General features: G+C 42.2%; 1 protein-coding gene across 1 annotated transcript; it reads right to left on the bottom strand.

The window, feature by feature from the left end:
- Window positions 1-486: 486 nt before the first annotated feature.
- Window positions 487-19,270, bottom strand: ms4a17a.11 (membrane-spanning 4-domains, subfamily A, member 17A.11). The gene is given in 7 exon segments (NM_001017670.1): window positions 487-748; window positions 1,340-1,453; window positions 5,269-5,403; window positions 14,569-14,637; window positions 14,899-15,009; window positions 15,497-15,704; window positions 19,231-19,270. Coding segments are annotated over 6 exon segments (756 nt in total). The 5' UTR covers window positions 15,680-15,704; window positions 19,231-19,270; the 3' UTR covers window positions 487-604.
- Between the last annotated feature and the right edge of the window lie 330 nt (window positions 19,271-19,600).

Below are 19,600 nucleotides of genomic sequence, written 5' to 3'. Positions count from 1 at the left end.
TCACTATTTATTCACAGATAGAAATAAGCAAAAACATATTATAATCCAAGAATATTTAGAGGTCCCTACAGATGTTTCTAGTAAGACCTTGATTTGCTAGCCTAGTTGTGTCTGACTGTGGTTCGAACTAAACTTTGCATGACACCAGCCAATTTTGGGCACCTGTGTGGTAAGGATGGGGTTGTGATTTTCTTAGGATTGGCTTTTAGGATATATAGTATTTATGGCAGTGTTTCTCAAAGTGTGATGTATATATTATATATATATATATATATATATATATATATATATATATATATATATATATATATATATATATATATATATACAATCACACCGGTGTGATCACGTTTAGTTGCATCCCGATCAGCTGCTTAACCCAAATCTGATGTCCTGCAGTTACTCGTGTTGAGCCAGAGAAAGACACAGTCAAAGCTAGTCATAAATCAAATTAAATTTATCAGTATTACAAACAAATAACACAGATTTTTTTTTTTTTATATATACACATAGGTAATGGCAAAACTTTATTCACACCACATACACAATGTAACTAAAGCAGCAGAACTGCCACTCTGCCCAGTTTGTTCATGTTGATTCACATTTATTTGCCTTCAGTGTACGCTGGGGGAGCTTCTGCAGGAGGATGTTGAAAGCATGGTTCGGGGACTTCTTGAGGGTACTGAATGTACTGTTGGGGGTTTTCTGCAGGAGGGTGTTGAATTAAAGGATTGTTGACCACAGAAATCTGCAGGATAAATTGTACATGGTCAGCTTGAGTTATTGGTTGCTTATTTAACAATTATTGTCATATTAGCAGGGCTTGATTTGTGGCGGAACACTCCGGATCTGGCCCCTCTGAAATCTGATCCAGCACCTCATTTTATCGACTCCCCGCTGTTCACTTTCACTTTCTTCCGTGACTCCCCAACCCTCTTCACTTTCGTCCGCTACAACCAACCTCCACTCCATGGAGTTACATCCGCGACATCCCTATCTGCTATCCAACTCCTTGCTACCACCCCGACACTAATACATCCTCAGGTAGCAAGCCATATCCATTACCCCGATCTGTTCCGGGACTGCTCGATTCACAAATTAAGCACTGCATATTACCCAGTTCTTCCCACATTTACAGTACACATTAAAGGGTATATGGAATTTTACTTGGTTCATTCACAAATGGTTTTTGCTTATAGATGTGCTAAAACTGTTGTAATGTGTTTATTTACATGATTATTATCATACTGAATCTCTCCGAGAGTTGTCATGACAGAACATAGGTAAAGAAGCTGTTTCCTTTATCTTATCTGATGGGTTCAGCTGATGTATTTCTCACCTGAGGATAATAGCAGCAGGTGACTTTACACCCAAACGCAGACAAGGAGAGGGAGATGAAGAACTCAAGGATGGCGAACACCAGCAACACACCTCTGATTCCCAATAAGAGAGTCTGAGAGAACATTCAACATGAGCATTCAGGATAACAACGACAACAAAGAGAAGTCAAGAATCTGTAATCATTTAGCTGCTATACTGATGAAACTAAGTGATGTTTAAAGGTGCCATAGAATGCGTTTTCAATACATGCAAATGGCACACCTTGAGCCTCAAGCACCCTTGTTTTCTCATTGTCATGTAAATCATGTGTGTAAAATCATTGTCATATCATTCAGATCTTACTGACATTTTTCTGTGAAGAGACACCAGTAAACATGAGAAACTCATCTGTTTGCATGGAGCTTGACATTAATTCCTGCTTTTGTTTTCAGATTCATTAACCTACAAAACGGGCGACTTAGCTCAGTGGTTAGCACTGTGGCCTCACAGCAAGAAGGTCACTGTTTCCATTGCCAGCTGGGTCAGTTGGCGTTTCTGTGTGGAGTTTGCATGTTCTCCCTGTGTTGATGTGAGTTTCCTCCAGGTGCTTCGGTTTACCCCTCAGTCCAAACACATGCGCTACAGGTGAATTAAAGAACTAAATTGGCTGTAGTGTATGAGTGCGTGTGTGAATAAGTGTGTTTGGCTGTTTCCCAGTACTGGGTTGCAGCTGAAAGGGCATCTGCTGTTTAAAACATACAGTATGTTCTCATAAATTAAGAGACTAAGCCAAAGGAAAATTAATGAACCTACAAAATACTCTAAATACATCCGTGTTGATTCATTTTGTCTATATCAGGGGGGTCTAAACTGTTTGGACCAAGGGCCAGATGCACAAAAAAAAAAAAAAAAAAAACGTTTCGGGCAAAAAATGTTACATACATCCCACATCACACAGACACGCAAATATATATATATATATATATATATATATATATATATATATATATATATATATATATATTAGTGCTGTCAAAATTAGTGCGTTAACGCATGCAATTAATTTAAAATAATTAACGGGTGAATTAACACAGTTGCAGGTTTTTTTATTTCCTGTTGTGGTGGACATGTGTTTACCGTGCGAAGAAACAGGGATAAGACCAAGGAAGCACTTTTAGAAGGTAAGTTTCAGTATAAAACAATTAATGTCGCATTACCAGGCTCTCCAGAGTCTCATGCAATTTCGTATGTTTCATTTTTAACTTTCGACTTCTGTGTTAATGTAATTTGATACCGCATGGTGAACGAAAAAAAAAACCTCTACATCTGGTCCTTCAAGGTAATCAAAAATCGCTGTTTTACATGGTAGACTCGTAATAAGAGTATAATCTTAATCACATTAAAATCAGAGTTTTGGTGTCCATGAACTGAAGTCGCGAGCTGTCAAATGACAGAGCACATTCCTTTGCCTTTCAGCACGCGCCCTTCAATGTGTTATTAAGTTTGACGTGTTTCCCCCTTAAACGCAAGTGTCTGCTTCGTGTTGTTGTGTCAGAATCCTTGTGAAATACAGCCATGCTTTAGAACGCTTAGTCTAAGGAAATTTGATTAACGCGATCATGCGTGTTAAATCTGAAGGGAGAAGCTCCGGCTGCGCTGTCCTGCGTGCATCTCTCTCTCTCTCTCTCTCTCTCTCTCTCTCTCTTTCTCTGTGTGTGTGTGTGTGTGTGTGTGTGTGTGTGTGTGTGTGTGTGTGTGTGTGTACTAAATCAGAAAGTTACGAATTGCTGTGAGATTGTGTTTCACTCTTTAGCTCACATCATTCAAAAGAAAAGGTCCACATTGTCCCCCGATAATGTCAACAGACTGGACTGTTTTAGCAACTGGCTCAATGTAAAGGAGGACAATGCAAAATTGTTTCAGCTTTATAATTAATTTTCTAAACTCACAGCAATACAACTTTACAATGAGTACAATTGTTTGTATTCAATACTTTATTATTATTATAATTTTACGTTTTCCATATCTGCAATTCCTGTATTTTGGCTTTTTTTTTGCAGTCCACTTAGAATCCAACATGGAAATCAATGCTTTCTTTATTGGCATTGATTGTTTTGAAATGTAAATGTCATCAACATGCCTGTGTTTTAAATTCTGTAATAAATATGGCTGTCAAGCAGGATCTTGATGGTTTATTGTGGGTATGTTGTTTACATGAAGAAATCTGTGTTACAAGTTAAGATAAACAATTATATTTTGAATTTAGTTTTTGTCTTGTGTTTACATAAATTTTACATTCGAATAGCCAAAATTACAAGTTTCAGTCTTTTAAATGCGATTAATTGCGATAAATTTTCAGAAAATTAATCAGTGTGATTAATTAGTTATTTTTTAAATTGATTGACAGCACTAACATATATATATATATATATATATATATATATATATATATATATATATATATATATATGTGTGTGTGTGTGTGTGTGTGTGTGTACTTGTTTTTGTGACATATCAGGACACAAATCTGTATAATGACATGGGTATGACACAGGTATTACAAAAAGAAGGTGAAATATGAGGACATTGGTGACGTCCTCATTTCTCAAAATGCTTATAAATTCTACAGAATGAGTTTAATCAGAAAGTAAAGCTGCACACAGTCTCCTGTGATGGCTGGGTTTAGGGGTGGGGTGGGGGCAATATAATATACGGTTTGGACAGTATAAAATGAATGGAAACCTATGTAATGTCCTCACTTTTCACAAAAACAAACGTGTGTGTGTGTGTGTGTGTGTGTATTATGGAATTATTTTAATTCATCGTCCGACTGTGTTTCTAGATGTTTTTAAAATCTTGAATCTTCTCTGGGCAAATTACAGTTGCAACACTCATCAGACACTCCTGTATAAATTCTCCTTCAGTGAAGGGTTTCCTGTGCTGTGGGATTAGCTGAGCTACCTCATAACTAGCCAGCGTAGAATTTTCTTGCACTTTATTAGCACGAAAAAAAACTGCTGTAGTTGAGCTGATAGAGCAGCCGCTGATTGTTTTACTTTTTGATCCGGTTCAGCACCAGTGTAAGAGCTGAAGGCCTGATGTTTTGTTTGATAATGTCTTTTAATATTATATTCCTTCATTACTGCAACTGAATCCTGGCTAATTAGACAGACACATGTTCCGCTGACCTCTGTGAAGAAATATTCTTTGCCCCAACGTTCTTGGTTGTGCCATGGCTCGCCAAAGCGTGATTATCAATTATGTTTCGGTTCGTTTTACTTCATCACAGGAACTGCTGCCTAATTGAATGCATGTCATATCGACACCCAGTGGTTATTTATTGAATTACGTTCATTTTTGTATGGCGGGCCAGATTCTATTAATATTTCTAAAAAGCCTCGCGGGCCGCCACAAAACTGATTGCGGGCTGCAGATGGCCCGTGGGCCGTAGTTTGGACACCTCTGGACTACATAAACATAATTTAGCCTATATTTCCTCCACAACACTTAATTTAGGATCAGTTATAGACAGCTCTTCTCTTCTATTGTCTTTTGACAAGAAATCTTCTCTACAGTTTTTGATCAATTTTAAAGTATCATTTTGCAAATGAGCTCATTAATATTCACGACCCTTCGAAATCAGGTAAGACTTTTCCATTCAAATTTCTTTGGTTGCAAATGGACCTATTGAGACAATACAGACATATATGTAGATATCAGAAAACAAGATGAACAGTGTATCAGTGCATTCTGTGGCACCGTCAAGTCAATATGTGTATCCGGTGTAAATGAACAGCAATATCGTGTCAGGGTCTGGACAGCATTGGACAGATGAGTGCAGATTACGCTTGATTTTCACAAGTGCACCGGTCACACAGTGATCTTACTGTAATTATACAATATAAAGGTAATACAAAAATTATATTAATATAAAAGTTGATGACTTACCTTATAATCATAACAATAATAAGAGTCTCCACAGTAACGTGCCAAGGGTCCAATAGCCAAATCCAATGAAAGCATAATAATAGCAATGCCTGCAGCTATAGCACTGAAAATGTTCATCCCGAGGGAAGCTCTCACCTACAGTGGAGACAAAGTTTGTAAAGTGTGTTAACACACTGTGGTTAAACTGATGACAGATTATATGGAAATTTCTGCTTCCAATGCACTATTAGTGCACATGTGACCGTGTATAGGATAAGTGGTAGTGATTGATGTTGATAACAACCAATCAGGGGCCAGTGCTGCCTATTTTAGAGCCGGTTGGCTGTGTTAGGTGATGTGTCACCTCCAGCCCCGCCTTTCTTTAGGTATGTTAGCGGTTGTGTGTGTCTCTCTCTCTCTCTCTCTCTCTCTCTCTCTCTCTCTTTCGATTAACGTTTGGATTAATCATCGTGGTTTCATTTTTAGCCTGGTTTTTCGTTGGTTTTCCTGTTGGTTGCCATGGAGTTAATGACTGCCACCCATTCAGCTCGCTTGTAGCATAAATGGAGATGACTAATTCGTAATACATGAGTGTACTACTCCCGGCTTGGTAAGTTTCTTATGTAGAGATTAAAGGGGAATGCTAGCGTGTGATTTTGCAAACAGTAACCGTTTTTGCATGTGCATATCTCTTGTAGGATTCTCCCTCTCTGTCCTGGGCGATTATAAATAAAGATCTAGCATCTGTAACGTTACTCCGGTTGTGTTTGAAAGATTCTGCTATCCTGAGATCTCTAGTGGAAAGAACTACTACTGTTGTTTACTACTGCTGCCTGCTTCTACTATCTGCTGCTGCTACATTTACTGCTGCAGTTACTACTAGCTGCTACTGCTACCCGCTACTACTATCTGCTGCTGCTACATTCACTGCTGCAGTTACTACTAGCTGCTACTGCTACCCGTTACTACTATCTGCTGCTGCTACATTCACTGCTGCAGTTACTACTAGCTGCTACTGCTACCCGTTACTACTATCTGCTGCTGCTACATTTACTGCTGCAGTTACTACTAGCTGCTACTGCTATCCGCTACTACTATCTGCCTGCTGCTACTCTACTGTTGCAGTTACTGCTAACTGCTACGACTAACTGTTACCTGCTCTATTTACTGCTGTTGTTACTACGACCTGCTACTACTATCTCCTATTGCTACTGTTATATAATTTGTGATTTTTGTTCTGTTTGGTTGTGTGATTCGGTGTGCAAAAGAGTGAGTTTTGTGTTCTGTGTGAATCTTGCTTTTCTATAGCGAAACTACCGAAGCTGTATTTGGTTTTTCTTTTCTTGTGTGTGGTTTGTTGTTTGTTTTACTCTTGTATAATTTATCCCGTATATTGATTTTGATTTTCCTTGCAGGAACTGAGGTCCCATGGGTGCAGGATCTTGAGGTGGTGGTGGTGTCACTGCACTTGACATTTTTGCTGTGGACGGTTTGGGAAGTGTGGAGTGTGTGGATCTAGTGTGGTGTGTGTGTGTGTGGAAGTGTGCTTTTTGAACACAACGGAGCACTGGTAATTCCCCCCCCCCATGTGTGACCTCAGCCCTGTAAGTTAGTTTATTCAATTTATTTCCCCGGTTAATTTCATTTTCATATTTACTTTGTAATAACGTTGTTGTTGTCTTCTATAAATTTGTTTTCTTTTTTTGTTTTATTTTACTGCAGTTGTGTTGGAGGGGGGGTGCTGGCAAAATGTTCAGAGAATGTAATGTGACCATTTTAATCTGCCACAAATTCTGAAAATAAATTTTGTACTTTTATACTATACCCACGTCTCTTGCCTATCCATATGAGAACTGAACCTGTGTGGCCTAAGAGTAAGGTTTAAGCCAATTTCTATTTCCTGGGAGAAAACCTCTCAGGTGGCGTAGTCGGATTTGCTTTGTGGATAAATTGTTAATCCCTACTCTTCCCTCCTGCCACATTCTGGCGCAGTCGGCAGGATCCTCGTATGGTATAGTGCATAGACGTGAGTATTGGTAGTGTGGGGCTTGTTTTTTTTTTTTTTTTTTTTTTTTCCTGCAGGAGCAGATAGCGGCAGCGGCATATTGGTGTTTCAGTGTGGAGAGTAGATTTCAAGCCCATAGTGGTGAGTGATTTTGTAGTTTTGTAACTATGGATGAAGAATTACGTGAGTTGCGAGAATTGGTAGCCCAATTAAGGGCAGACAATGAAAAATTGCGACACGAACAAGTGCCCGTTGAACAACCTGGTCCCTCTAATATTTCCATTCCGGCGGTGGTTGATCCTCTTCCTGCCGTTCCTAGTTCCTCAGCAGCGGAACGATTTGTTTTTGTGCCACGGGATCGAAATTGCCCAAAATTTAATGGTAGATCTGGCATTATGATCGAAGAGTGGGTGGAGGAGGCTCAAACTTGCATGAGACTCCGCCATCTCTCTACTTCTGATCAGGCATTTTTTCTGTTTGATCATTTGGAGGGAGAGGCGAGGGATGAAATTCGATATCGGCCAAGGGATGAGAGGGAGGATCCAAACAAAATTTTTCAGGCTTTGCGAGAATTATATGGTTGTACTAGTTCATATGTAGCTCTTCAAGAGTCCTTTTTTTCCAGGAAACAACAGGATGGGGAGACCCTGTTAGAGTTTTCCCTAGTCCTGTTAAATCTCCTGGAAAAAGTAAAGCGCCAGTCGCCTCATGGGATGCCAAATGCAGATATATTGTTGCGCGACCAATTTGTTGAACACGTTCGTGATGGTGCTCTTCGACGTGAACTCAAACAGTTTGTCCGTCGCCAGCCTACCGCTAGGTTATTGGACGTTCGTAGTGAAGCAATGCGCTGGGAACGGGAGGGTATGCCTGGGGGAACACGTGGTCGTAGCCAATCTGTACCATCTGCTTATGGCATCCAATATGGGGTACAGGGATATCAGCCTCCGGGAGGTAGTAATTTAGCAAGTTCTGAATTGCGCGAATTGAGAGAAATGCAGAAAAAACAACAACAGCAATTGAATCAGTTGACTCAAAATGTGGCTCAAATTCAAAACCTCCAACCACGTCTTCAGTTATCCCGGTCTAATCAGGTTATTTGTCGTCGGTGTCAGCAGCCTGGTCATTTTGCCCGGGAATGTGATGGGGAACGGAGACCTCCTCGTTTCGCGCCAGCACGTGCTGATTCCGCTTCAACAAGGGGTGTGCAGTCTGGGCAACCGTCGGAAAACTAATACCCGCTGAGCTGCAGGGCCACAGCTTGGTCGGGAGAAGAACAGGCTCAAATGTTTCAGCTGAGGTAGATTTTATGTCTCGCTTTATGGCATCGTGTCCTCAACTTATTGTATATATGAGCGGGGTCAAGGTACAGTGTTTGGTGGACACTGGGTCTATGGTGTCCACCATTACTGAGAGCTGTTTTGTGTCAAATTTTGGGGCATGGGGTCAGGAACAACTTAGGTCATGCCATTGGTTGCAGCTTCGGGCTGCGAATGGCCTTTCGATTCCATATATTGGCTACCTGGAGCTAGATGTGGAGTTGTGTGGACAGGTGGTTACAGGTTGTGGCGTGCTGGTGGTCAGAGACCCTCCGGGTAGTATGTGTGCTCAGGTTCCTGGGGTTCTGGGAATGAATATCCTGGGCCGCTGCTATCGGGAGCTCTTTGGCAGGCATGGCGCTCAGCTTTTTGATCTACCCGCTGTGTCACAGGCTCCCACTTCTGTATTTCAGGCTTTACAACACTGCCACCTCATTGAAGTTCAGCCAGATTCGGATCAGGGAAGTAGAGTTAAAGTACGAGGACGTCAGGTGTGCCGCATCCCCGGAGGCACCATCAAATTGGTTGCTGTAACCTGTTCAACCCAATACTCCAGGGGCACTGTTTTGTTTGAGCCACCAGAATCTGGTCTTCCAGCAGGTTTGTTGGCATCCCCTGCACTGGTCCAGGTAGACCATGGAACTGCTTACGTGCCTGTGGTGAATGTTAGCACCGCAGATGTAGTGGTGTATGCCGGCACAGTTGTGGGGACTGTTAACCAGGTTTACGTTGTTAGCTTGCCCCCAGAGATCTCTGAAGTTCCAGTAGTTTCAGCTAGGGTGAGTATACAGGTTGCACAGGCTGTCCAGTCTGTACAAGAACAAATTGGGGAAACTGATTTGTCTGTACTTTCAGCGGAAGAACAAGGGAAGGTGAGGGAACTACTGGAGAAGTATGCATCCGTGTTTTCTATACATGAGGGTGATTTGGGATGTACCAGTCTCATTTCCCATGAGATTCCCTTGACTGATGACGTACCTGTGAGGCAGCGTTATAGACGCATTCCTCCATCTGAATACGAGGTAGTCAAAGCACACATAAATCAACTGCTCGAGGCTCAAGTAATAAGAGAAAGTTGTAGTCCATACGCGTCACCCATTGTCTTGGTTAAAAAGAAGGATGGTAGCCTACGTATGTGTGTAGACTACCGTCGTTTAAATGCTAAGACAAGGAAGGATGCTTTTCCTTTACCCCGCATTGAGGAGACTTTAGACTCGCTGGCGGGGGCACGCTGGTTTTCTACCATGGACCTTGCTAGCGGGTATAATCAGGTCCCTGTAGGTGAGGCAGATAAACCGAAGACTGCTTTTTGTACTCCATTCGGGCTATTTGAATGGAACCGGATGCCGTTTGGCCTTTGTAATGCCCCTAGCACCTTTCAGCGTTAAATGGAACGGTTGTTTGGAGACCAACAGTGCCAGTCTCTGCTTTTGTACTTGGACGATATTGTGGTGTTTTCCAGTTCAGTAGATCAGCATCTAGCCCGGATGGAGGTTGTCTTAAGCAGGTTGCTCAGAGAGGGCCTGAAAGCAAAATTGTCAAAATGTGCTTTCTTTAAGCGTAAGGTACAGTACCTGGGTCATGTGATCTCTTCAGAAGGGGTCTCTACAGATCCAGGGAAGATTGAGGCAGTTTCACAGTGGCCTCAGCCTAATAGTGTTTCGGGGCTGCGGTCATTTTTGGGGTTTGCTAGTTACTATCGGCGCTTTGTGGAGGGGTTTGCGAGGTTGGCGGCTCCCCTCCACAGGCTGGTGGCAGAACTGGCAGCCCCAAAAAGGTCCAAGCATGGCCCCAAAGAATTTGAACAGGCCTGGTCTAGTGAGTGCCAGAGTAGCTTTGAGGAATTGAGGTGTAGACTCACCACAGCCCCTGTACTCGCATATGCGGACTTCTCACTCCCCTTTATTTTGGAGGTGGACGCCAGTCATAGGGGGTTAGGTGCAGTCCTCTCTCAAGAGCAGCAGGGTAAGGTGCGTCCCATAGCCTATGGTAGTCGTGGTCTTAGGCCCACTGAGCGCAATACCTCTAACTACAGTTTAATGAAGCTGGAGTTCCTTGCGCTCAAGTGGGCCATGACCGAGAAGTTTAGGGAGTACCTTCTGGGTCACAAGTGTGTAGTCTATACTGATAATAATCCTCTTAGCTACCTGACCTCTGCCAAGTTGGGTGCCATGGAACAGCGTTGGGCCGCCCAGTTAGCGGTGTTTGACTTTGAGGTCAAGTATAGATCAGGTAAGATTAACCGAAACGCTGATGCTTTGTCACGTCAGGATTCCTCTGTGACAGAGGTTCAGGATCTGCTTCCTGGGTTGGTTGTTCCAGCCGCATTATGTCAAGCTAGTCACAGGCAGTTGGTGACCCAAGTAAACCAAATTGTATCCTTTCCATGTTCTTCTGAGAATGATATCAGTGTCCAGCAGCAGGCTGATTCGGTTATCGGAGAGTTATTGGTGTTCTGGAGGCGGAAGTTGCCACCACGTGCAGAGGAGCGCAAGAAACTCTCCAGGTCTGCGGTGATCTTACTTAAACAGTGGGATCGTCTGAGGGAGATCGAGGGAGTGCTTTATCGGCGAGTGTTTCGCCCTGACGGTGGGGAAGAAGTCCTTCAAGTGTTGCTGCCATTGGCCATGAAGTCTGAGGTAATGACACAGCTGCATCAACAGCACGGGCACCAGGGGGTAGAGCGTACCACCCAGCTTGTGTGGCAGCGGTGCTACTGGCCGGGCATGTCGGGGGACATTGCCCGTTGGTGCCAGGAGTGTGAAAGGTGTCAGTGTGCCAAGGGTGTTCAGCCCACCCCAGTTAGCTTCATGGGACGTTTGTTGGCTGCAAGGCCAAACGAGATTGTGGCTTTGGACTTCACAGTGTTGGAGCCTTCACACTCTGGGATAGAGAATGTTTTGGTTATTACTGACATCTTTTCCAAGTACACCTTAGCTGTACCTACTAGGGACCAACGAGCTGAGACTGTGGCCCAGGTTCTGGTGGCGGAATGGTTCTGTAAGTTTGGGGTGCCAGGTCGTATCCATTCAGACCAAGGCCGTAATTTTGAGTCTGTCCTCATTCAGCAGCTGTGTCATTTATATGGGGTTGAAAAGTCACGCACAACCCCATACCATCCAGCAGGAAACGGCCAGTGTGAGCGCTTTAATAGGACATTACATGATCTTTTGCGCACCCTTCCGTTGTCTAGGAAAGGGGATTGGCCATCTTGTCTCCCCCAGGTCCTTTTTGCCTATAACACTACACCTCACCAATCTACGGGGGAATCCCCCTATTTTCTGATGTTTGGGCAAGAGCCTAGACTGCCAATTGACTTTTTGCTTGGTAGGATTGAAGAACCATTAGCAGGTAGTGTTCACCGGTGGGTTTTAGAGCATCAGAATCGGCTGCAGGTTGCTTTTGAGGGTGCTCGTGGGCGTTTGGAGGCTGCAGCCGATCGTCGAAAAGCTAGGCATGACCTACAGGTGCATAACTTGCCTCTAAGGGAGGGGCAGAAAGTGTATCTCCGTGACTGTAGTGTGAGAGGTAGACATAAGATCCATGACCTCTGGAGCTCAGTGGTGTACCAGATACTGAAGGCACCTAAGGAAGGAGGTGTAGTGTACACCATTGCGCCAACTACAGATCTAAGTAAGATAAAGCATGTGCACCGATCCCTATTAAAACCTCAGGTTGGTAGAGACCCCCTCCCTAGAGTGCCAGATGTTCCATTAGTGGAACGTGTGCTGCCTCGTGAGATGGATTCAGATGAGGGAGACTTGTTTGTTTTAGTGCCTGAAACGCCACAGGTTAGTAGTGGGCAAGCATCTCAAGGTAGTCCCCCTTCTGTCCTTCAGGATGCCGGTGGCTCTGAAGGAGAAGGAGGCAATACAGAGATGGCAGCTGAATTACCGCCTGTAATGAACCCTCCATTAGGCCCGGTGGTGAGGGGTGAGAGTGCCGTGCGTAGGACTGGAAGGAGTACGGCCGGACAGCATTCTAATGTACATCATCTGCCACGGTCACTTGGTGTAGGTACAGTTTCTAGTATAGTTGGTAGTGCAGCTGAGGTATGGTTCCGTCCTTGGAGTTAAAGGGTTTAGGAGACATCTTTTCTTGTCATTTTCTTTCAGTTCACCATCGGGGCGACGGTGCAGAAGCCTGGGGTGGATTGTGACCGTGTATAGGATAAGTGGTAGTGATTGATGTTGATAACAACCAATCAGGGGCCAGTGCTGCCTATTTTAGAGCCGGTTGGCTGTGTTAGGTGATGTGTCACCTCCAGCCCCGCCTTTCTTGTTCCGCGTTTGTTGACATCTGTTTCAGGTATGTTAGCGGTTGTGTGTGTCTCTCTCTCTCTCTCTCTCTCTCTCTCTCTTTCGATTAACGTTTGGATTAATCATCGTGGTTTCATTTTTAGCCTGGTTTTTCGTTGGTTTTCCTGTTGGTTGCCATGGAGTTAATGACTGCCACCCATTCAGCTCGCTTGTAGCATAAATGGAGATGACTAATTCGTAATACATGAGTGTACTACTCCCGGCTTGGTAAGTTTCTTATGTAGAGATTAAAGGGGAATGCTAGCGTGTGATTTTGCAAACAGTAACCGTTTTTGCATGTGCATATCTCTTGTAGGATTCTCCCTCTCTGTCCTGGGCGATTATAAATAAAGATCTAGCATCTGTAACATTACTCCGGTTGTGTTTGAAAGATTCTGCTATCCTGAGATCTCTAGTGGAAAGAACTACTACTGTTGTTTACTACTGCTGCCTGCTTCTACTATCTGCTGCTGCTACATTTACTGCTGCAGTTACTACTAGCTGCTACTGCTACCCGCTACTACTATCTGCTGCTGCTACATTCACTGCTGCAGTTACTACTAGCTGCTACTGCTACCCGTTACTACTATCTGCTGCTGCTACATTCACTGCTGCAGTTACTACTAGCTGCTACTGCTACCCGTTACTACTATCTGCTGCTGCTACATTTACTGCTGCAGTTACTACTAGCTGCTACTGCTATCCGCTACTACTATCTGCCTGCTGCTACTCTACTGTTGCAGTTACTGCTAACTGCTACGACTAACTGTTACCTGCTCTATTTACTGCTGTTGTTACTACGACCTGCTACTACTATCTCCTATTGCTACTGTTATATAATTTGTGATTTTTGTTCTGTTTGGTTGTGTGATTCGGTGTGCAAAAGAGTGAGTTTTGTGTTCTGTGTGAATCTTGCTTTTCTATAGCGAAACTACCGAAGCTGTATTTGGTTTTTCTTTTCTTGTGTGTGGTTTGTTGTTTGTTTTACTCTTGTATAATTTATCCCGTATATTGATTTTGATTTTCCTTGCAGGAACTGAGGTCCCATGGGTGCAGGATCTTGAGGTGGTGGTGGTGTCACTGCACTTGACATTTTTGCTGTGGACGGTTTGGGAAGTGTGGAGTGTGTGGATCTAGTGTGGTGTGTGTGTGTGTGGAAGTGTGCTTTTTGAACACAACGGAGCACTGGTAATTCCCCCCCCCCCATGTGTGACCTCAGCCCTGTAAGTTAGTTTATTCAATTTATTTCCCCGGTTAATTTCATTTTCATATTTACTTTGTAATAACGTTGTTGTTGTCTTCTATAAATTTGTTTTCTTTTTTTGTTTTATTTTACTGCAGTTGTGTTGGAGGGGGGGTGCTGGCAAAATGTTCAGAGAATGTAATGTGACCATTTTAATCTGCCACAAATTCTGAAAATAAATTTTGTACTTTTATACTATACCCACGTCTCTTGCCTATCCATATGAGAACTGAACCTGTGTGGCCTAAGAGTAAGGTTTAAGCCAATTTCTATTTCCTGGGAGAAAACCTCTCAGGTGGCGTAGTCGGATTTGCTTTGTGGATAAATTGTTAATCCCTACTCTTCCCTCCTGCCACACACACAAATATATATATTTATGTACAAATCCTTACAGAACAAATCACAACATGTGCCCAGTGTTTAGACCCATGAAAAGAACAAGTGTTGTGTACATACCAAACATAAACCGGCTGGTGAATTAATTTTGCTGTCAGCAGCAATGGAGAGCGAGCCTGCAGTAATGTACTGAGAACAGAGCAAAAAATAAAGCTTATGTTGGAATATATACAGATAAACACATGGTGCTCAACCAGAATGAGCATTTTACTGCCACATGAACTGACAAGAACCTTGCTATAACACATGAGAACCAATCAAAAACCATTACCCCACTGACCATCACGTAAATGTGGCTGTAAATGTGACAGTAAGATGTATTCTGGTTGATTACCCACTGTAGCTTGTGTTATCTAGGACAACATGTTAAGCTGTATGATTGTTTCTTACCATCAGAGATCCCCAGTAAGGAACACCGCTGAAGACAAAGCTGGAGTCTGCATACACTGTAGACACGATTCCCAACATAAAAGTCAACAGACCAATTATTATCTGGACAGTCTGTGAGGAGTAAGAGAGAACAGTGTAAAGACAAGAGAGTCTTTCGTGAAGTAAAACAGAATAACATGTAAAGTATTAAAGTATTACAGACGTATAGGAATGAGTTTCGGTAAATACTGAAAATTAAATGACTCAGACTCGAACTCAAACAAACCTTACAAACAGATTTGATTGATGCTACACAGTAAAACTACGAAAAATTACCCTCTATACCAGGGGTCACCAACCTCGTTCCTGGAGGTCCGGTGCCCTGCAGGGTTTAGCTCCAACTTGCCTCAACACACCTGCCTGGGTGTTTCAAGTATACCTAGTAAGAGCTTGATTAGCTTGAGCAGGTGTGTTTGATCAGGGTTGGAGGTAAAATCTCCAGGACACCGAACCTCCAGGAACAAGTTAGGTGATCCCTGCTCTAGACTATAAACTGTGTGTTAATGTGTGTTATGCTAACATTAAAATTAATTGTCTGTGTTTAAGGGAGATTTCTCACCCCGAGGGCTTTTGGTTGGCCTTTTAAAAAGGCCTGAATTCCTTGAAGAGGTGAAACTCCTGCAACATGCTGTATGTAAACAGGCACAGAAGAACTGGTTGCAGTCACAGTCGGTGCTGTTTGTGTTGGTGGCTGAAGCTGGATGACAATCGTTGAAGGATTCATGGCTCCGACAGTCGACATTTCAGTTTCAGAGTATCAAATGAACCTGTACAAAATCATAATAAAGCAAACATATCTAAATGATAGCATTATAAATAATACTGACATTCTACATTTTTGAGACTTTCCATAAAATCCAGCATAAATACAGTTCTGCTACAGTGGTTATAGACACTGGTCAACCTTTTCTCTTCAGCTTATCTCTGACAGAATGTGTGTTTACATCTGAAAACATGAGCTGTAGCATTCAGGAATGGGTTTTTTTATTTAGAGGTTTAACACCACATTGTTACGGTGCCAGATCTATTTTTGTGGTGCTGCTTATGTTTAACTAAACGGACAATGCATTGATCACCAAAAACACACTCAATGACAGCAAAAAAGTAGCAATTTAACCAAGTATGTGCATGGGTAATCCACTGATTTCTAAATATTCAATCAAATTAACTTAAAAATACAACAAAGATTAAAGAGAAGATCAAAACTTCATATCATTTTTATCATAATATTTTCACAAGTTCCAAACTAATTTGATTCATTCATTCATTTTCTTTTTGGCGGAATGAACTGCCAACATATCCAGCATATGTTTTTCTCAGCAGATGTACTTCCAGCTGCAACCCATCTCTGGGAAACAACCATACACACTCATTCACACGCACACACACAGCAAACAAACTAGCTGACTCAGTTCCCCTATAGCGCAAGCACCCGGAGGAAGCCCACGCGAACACTGGGAGAACATGCAAACTCCACACAGAAACGCCAAATGACCCAACCTCGCATTTTAACCGCCTGCAGCGCATTGCGTTTTTGCTGCTGCAGGCTGTGCGCTCATATTTAGATTAGGGTTTGTCTGTGGAGGGGTTTTGTGCCTTAGGGGCGTAACTTGAAGTTATGGAGCAATGTAAAACTATGTTGTTGGCTAGATGGCAGTGTAAATCAGATATTAACGTCTACACCAACCCCAAACCCAACCATCATGGTTATAAACATTTACACATTCCCCAAACCTAAACCCAATCATCATCGATATTAATGTCTACACCTCCCCCAACCCTAAACCCAACCATAAGTTATTAACATCTACACCTTCCCCAAACCCACACCCAACCATCAGTTATTAACATCTACACCTCCTCAACCCCAAACCCAACCATCAGTTATTAACATCTACAGCAGGGATTCTCAACCGGTGGGCCGCGCGATTAAATTAACGCCTAAAATTAACTCTTATTATAAAGGGTGTCATGAGATCTTGCAAGATTAAATCGCGGAGAGATTTCTCGTAGAGGTAAAAAGTTGTCTCGTGAGTTGAATGTTATCATGATTGGAAGCAACCCCAAACCCAACCATCAGTTATTAACATCTACACCTTCCTTAACCCCAAACCCAACCATCAGTTATTAACATCTACACCTTCCTCAACCCCAAACCCAACCATCAGTTATTAACATCTACACCTTCCTTAACCCCAAACCCAACCATCAGTTATTAACATCTACACCTTCCTCAACCCCAAACCCAACCATCAGTTATTAACATCTACACCTTCCTCAACCCCAAACATCAGTTATTAACATCTACACCTTCCTCAACCCCAAACATCAGTTATTAACATCTACACCTTCCTCAACCCCAAACATCAGTTATTAACATCTACACCTTCCTCAACCCCAAACCCAACCATCAGTTATTAACATCTACACCTTCCTGAACCCCAAACCCAACCATCAGTTATTAACATCTACACCTTCCTTAAACCTAAACCCAACCAATAGTTATTAACATCTACACCTTCCTCAACCCCAAACCCAACCATCAGTTATTAACATCTACACCTTCCTCATCCCCAAACCCAACCATCAGTTATTAACATCTACACCTTCCTCAACCCCAAACCCAACCATCAGTTATTAACATCTACACCTTCCCCAACCCCAAACCCAACCATCAGTTATTAACATCTACACCTTCCTCAACCCCAAACCCAACCATCAGTTATTAACATCTACACCTTCCCCAACCCCAAACCCAACCATCAGTTATTAACATCTACACCTTCCTCAACCCCAAACCCAACCATCAGTTATTGACATCTACACCTTCCTCAACCCCAAACCCAACCATCAGTTATTAACATCTACACCTTCCTCAACCCCAAACCCAACCATCAGTTATTAACATCTACACCTTCCTCATCCCCAAACCCAACCATCAGTTATTAACATCTACACCTTCCCCAACCCCAAACCCAACCATCAGTTATTAACATCTACACCTTCCTCAACCCCAAACCCAACCATCAGTTATTAACATCTACACCTTCCTCAACCCCAAACCCAACCATCAGTTATTAACATCTACACCTTCCTTAAACCTAAACCCAACCATTAGTTATTAACATCTACACCTTCCTCATCCCCAAACCCAACCATCAGTTATTAACATCTACACCGACCCCAACCATCACAGTAATTAATGTCTACAGTACACCTTCCCAAAACCCAACCATCATTATTAAATGTACAGCCACTAGTTGTGGAGGCTTTCATACTTGACTCCTTGCCATTGTACTGTTATTTGCAACCCCAGGGGGGCAACAGATGAAGTCAGCAAGTGGAGTTGCATGAGTTGCTAAATGGATGGATATAGTTATATATATTAAATGACTTGGTTGTGGATACATTTGAGGAAAACTCATGAAAACATCTGGTGAAAATGTTCTCTGGTAAGTATTTCTACCATCTTGCCAACTACATCTCGTTGGATATCGATGACGTCAAGTATTTACTATAATTTAACATAGTATATTTTGTTTTTCAGATGAATACATTTGGTTTAATTGGATTGGAATACCACTGTTATAGAGGTTGAGATTTACATAATGTTTATTCAACATTTTTATTATATGATAAAACAGAGATACACTGTAGAAATATCCATAAAGTTTTCTGTATTTATTTTTTTCCATATTTATTTCTGCTTTTGAGTTTATTACGGGATCTTGATCTTTCCTACAACAACTGTTAACCTTGAAACGTTTGTTTTCTGCACATGTGTAATAGTGTGCGGTGCTATATTGTCTGGGATGGTGTTGTACTGTATATTACGCTACAAACACCCTGTAGTAAACTGCAGCACATTATCTGTAATTTTGCACTTATTTCTCTAGATATTTCTTATACATTATATAATTATTACAAACAACTAAAATGTCAATAAAGTCACTTTGCTAAACTGTAGAGTTGAATTTTCAGCATCAGAAGTGAACAGAGCAGATATCAACATCCCATAATGCAATTCACAACCATAAATAAACACAAAACATGCAAACTGTACATTAACAGATCTGTTTTACAGTATAGAATCAGTGCAAAACCCGCAGGTCAACTGTAGACCCGGCCAGTGTGCACTCTCTCTACACAGCTTGTGTTGTTTTCTAGGCGTAACGGTCACATGTGTATTTACCTTGACAACACAGCACAAGTATATCTCACTTACATTTAAAAAGCCATTAAAGCTCTGCTTGTTACCAAATAAAGGGAATGCGTTCATTATTATTGTCTTACCAGAAGCAGAATCTCGTCTTCAGCCGTGCTTTTAGACTTCACTCTGTGGCTCGGCTGATATAAGGTTACACCAGCACAGTGTTTCCAGTGTAAGGGTTTCCCAGAAAGCAGGAGGAAGCAGGAGGAGCTTGTGTAATCATGATGGATGGCACAGCTGGCCACCATCTCATGGGATAGAGCAAACAACGAAACAGAAAGAAAAGAGAAGTATTCCCAGATGGAAATCTGATGTGCAAATTACAGTTGAAGTCAGAATTATTAGCCCTTAAAATTAGTTTTTCTGTTTTAAATATGTCCCAAATGATGTTGAACAGATTCAGGAAATGTTCACAGCATGTCTGATAATATTTGCTCTTCTGGAGAAAGTCTC

This window comes from Danio rerio, chromosome 4, assembly GCF_052040795.2.
Source record: "Danio rerio strain M-AB ecotype USA chromosome 4, GRCz13ab, whole genome shotgun sequence".
Classification (NCBI taxonomy): Eukaryota; Metazoa; Chordata; class Actinopteri; order Cypriniformes; family Danionidae; genus Danio; species Danio rerio.
Note: the sequence above shows the minus strand (reverse complement) of the source record. Positions and strands in the feature narration are given on the sequence as shown.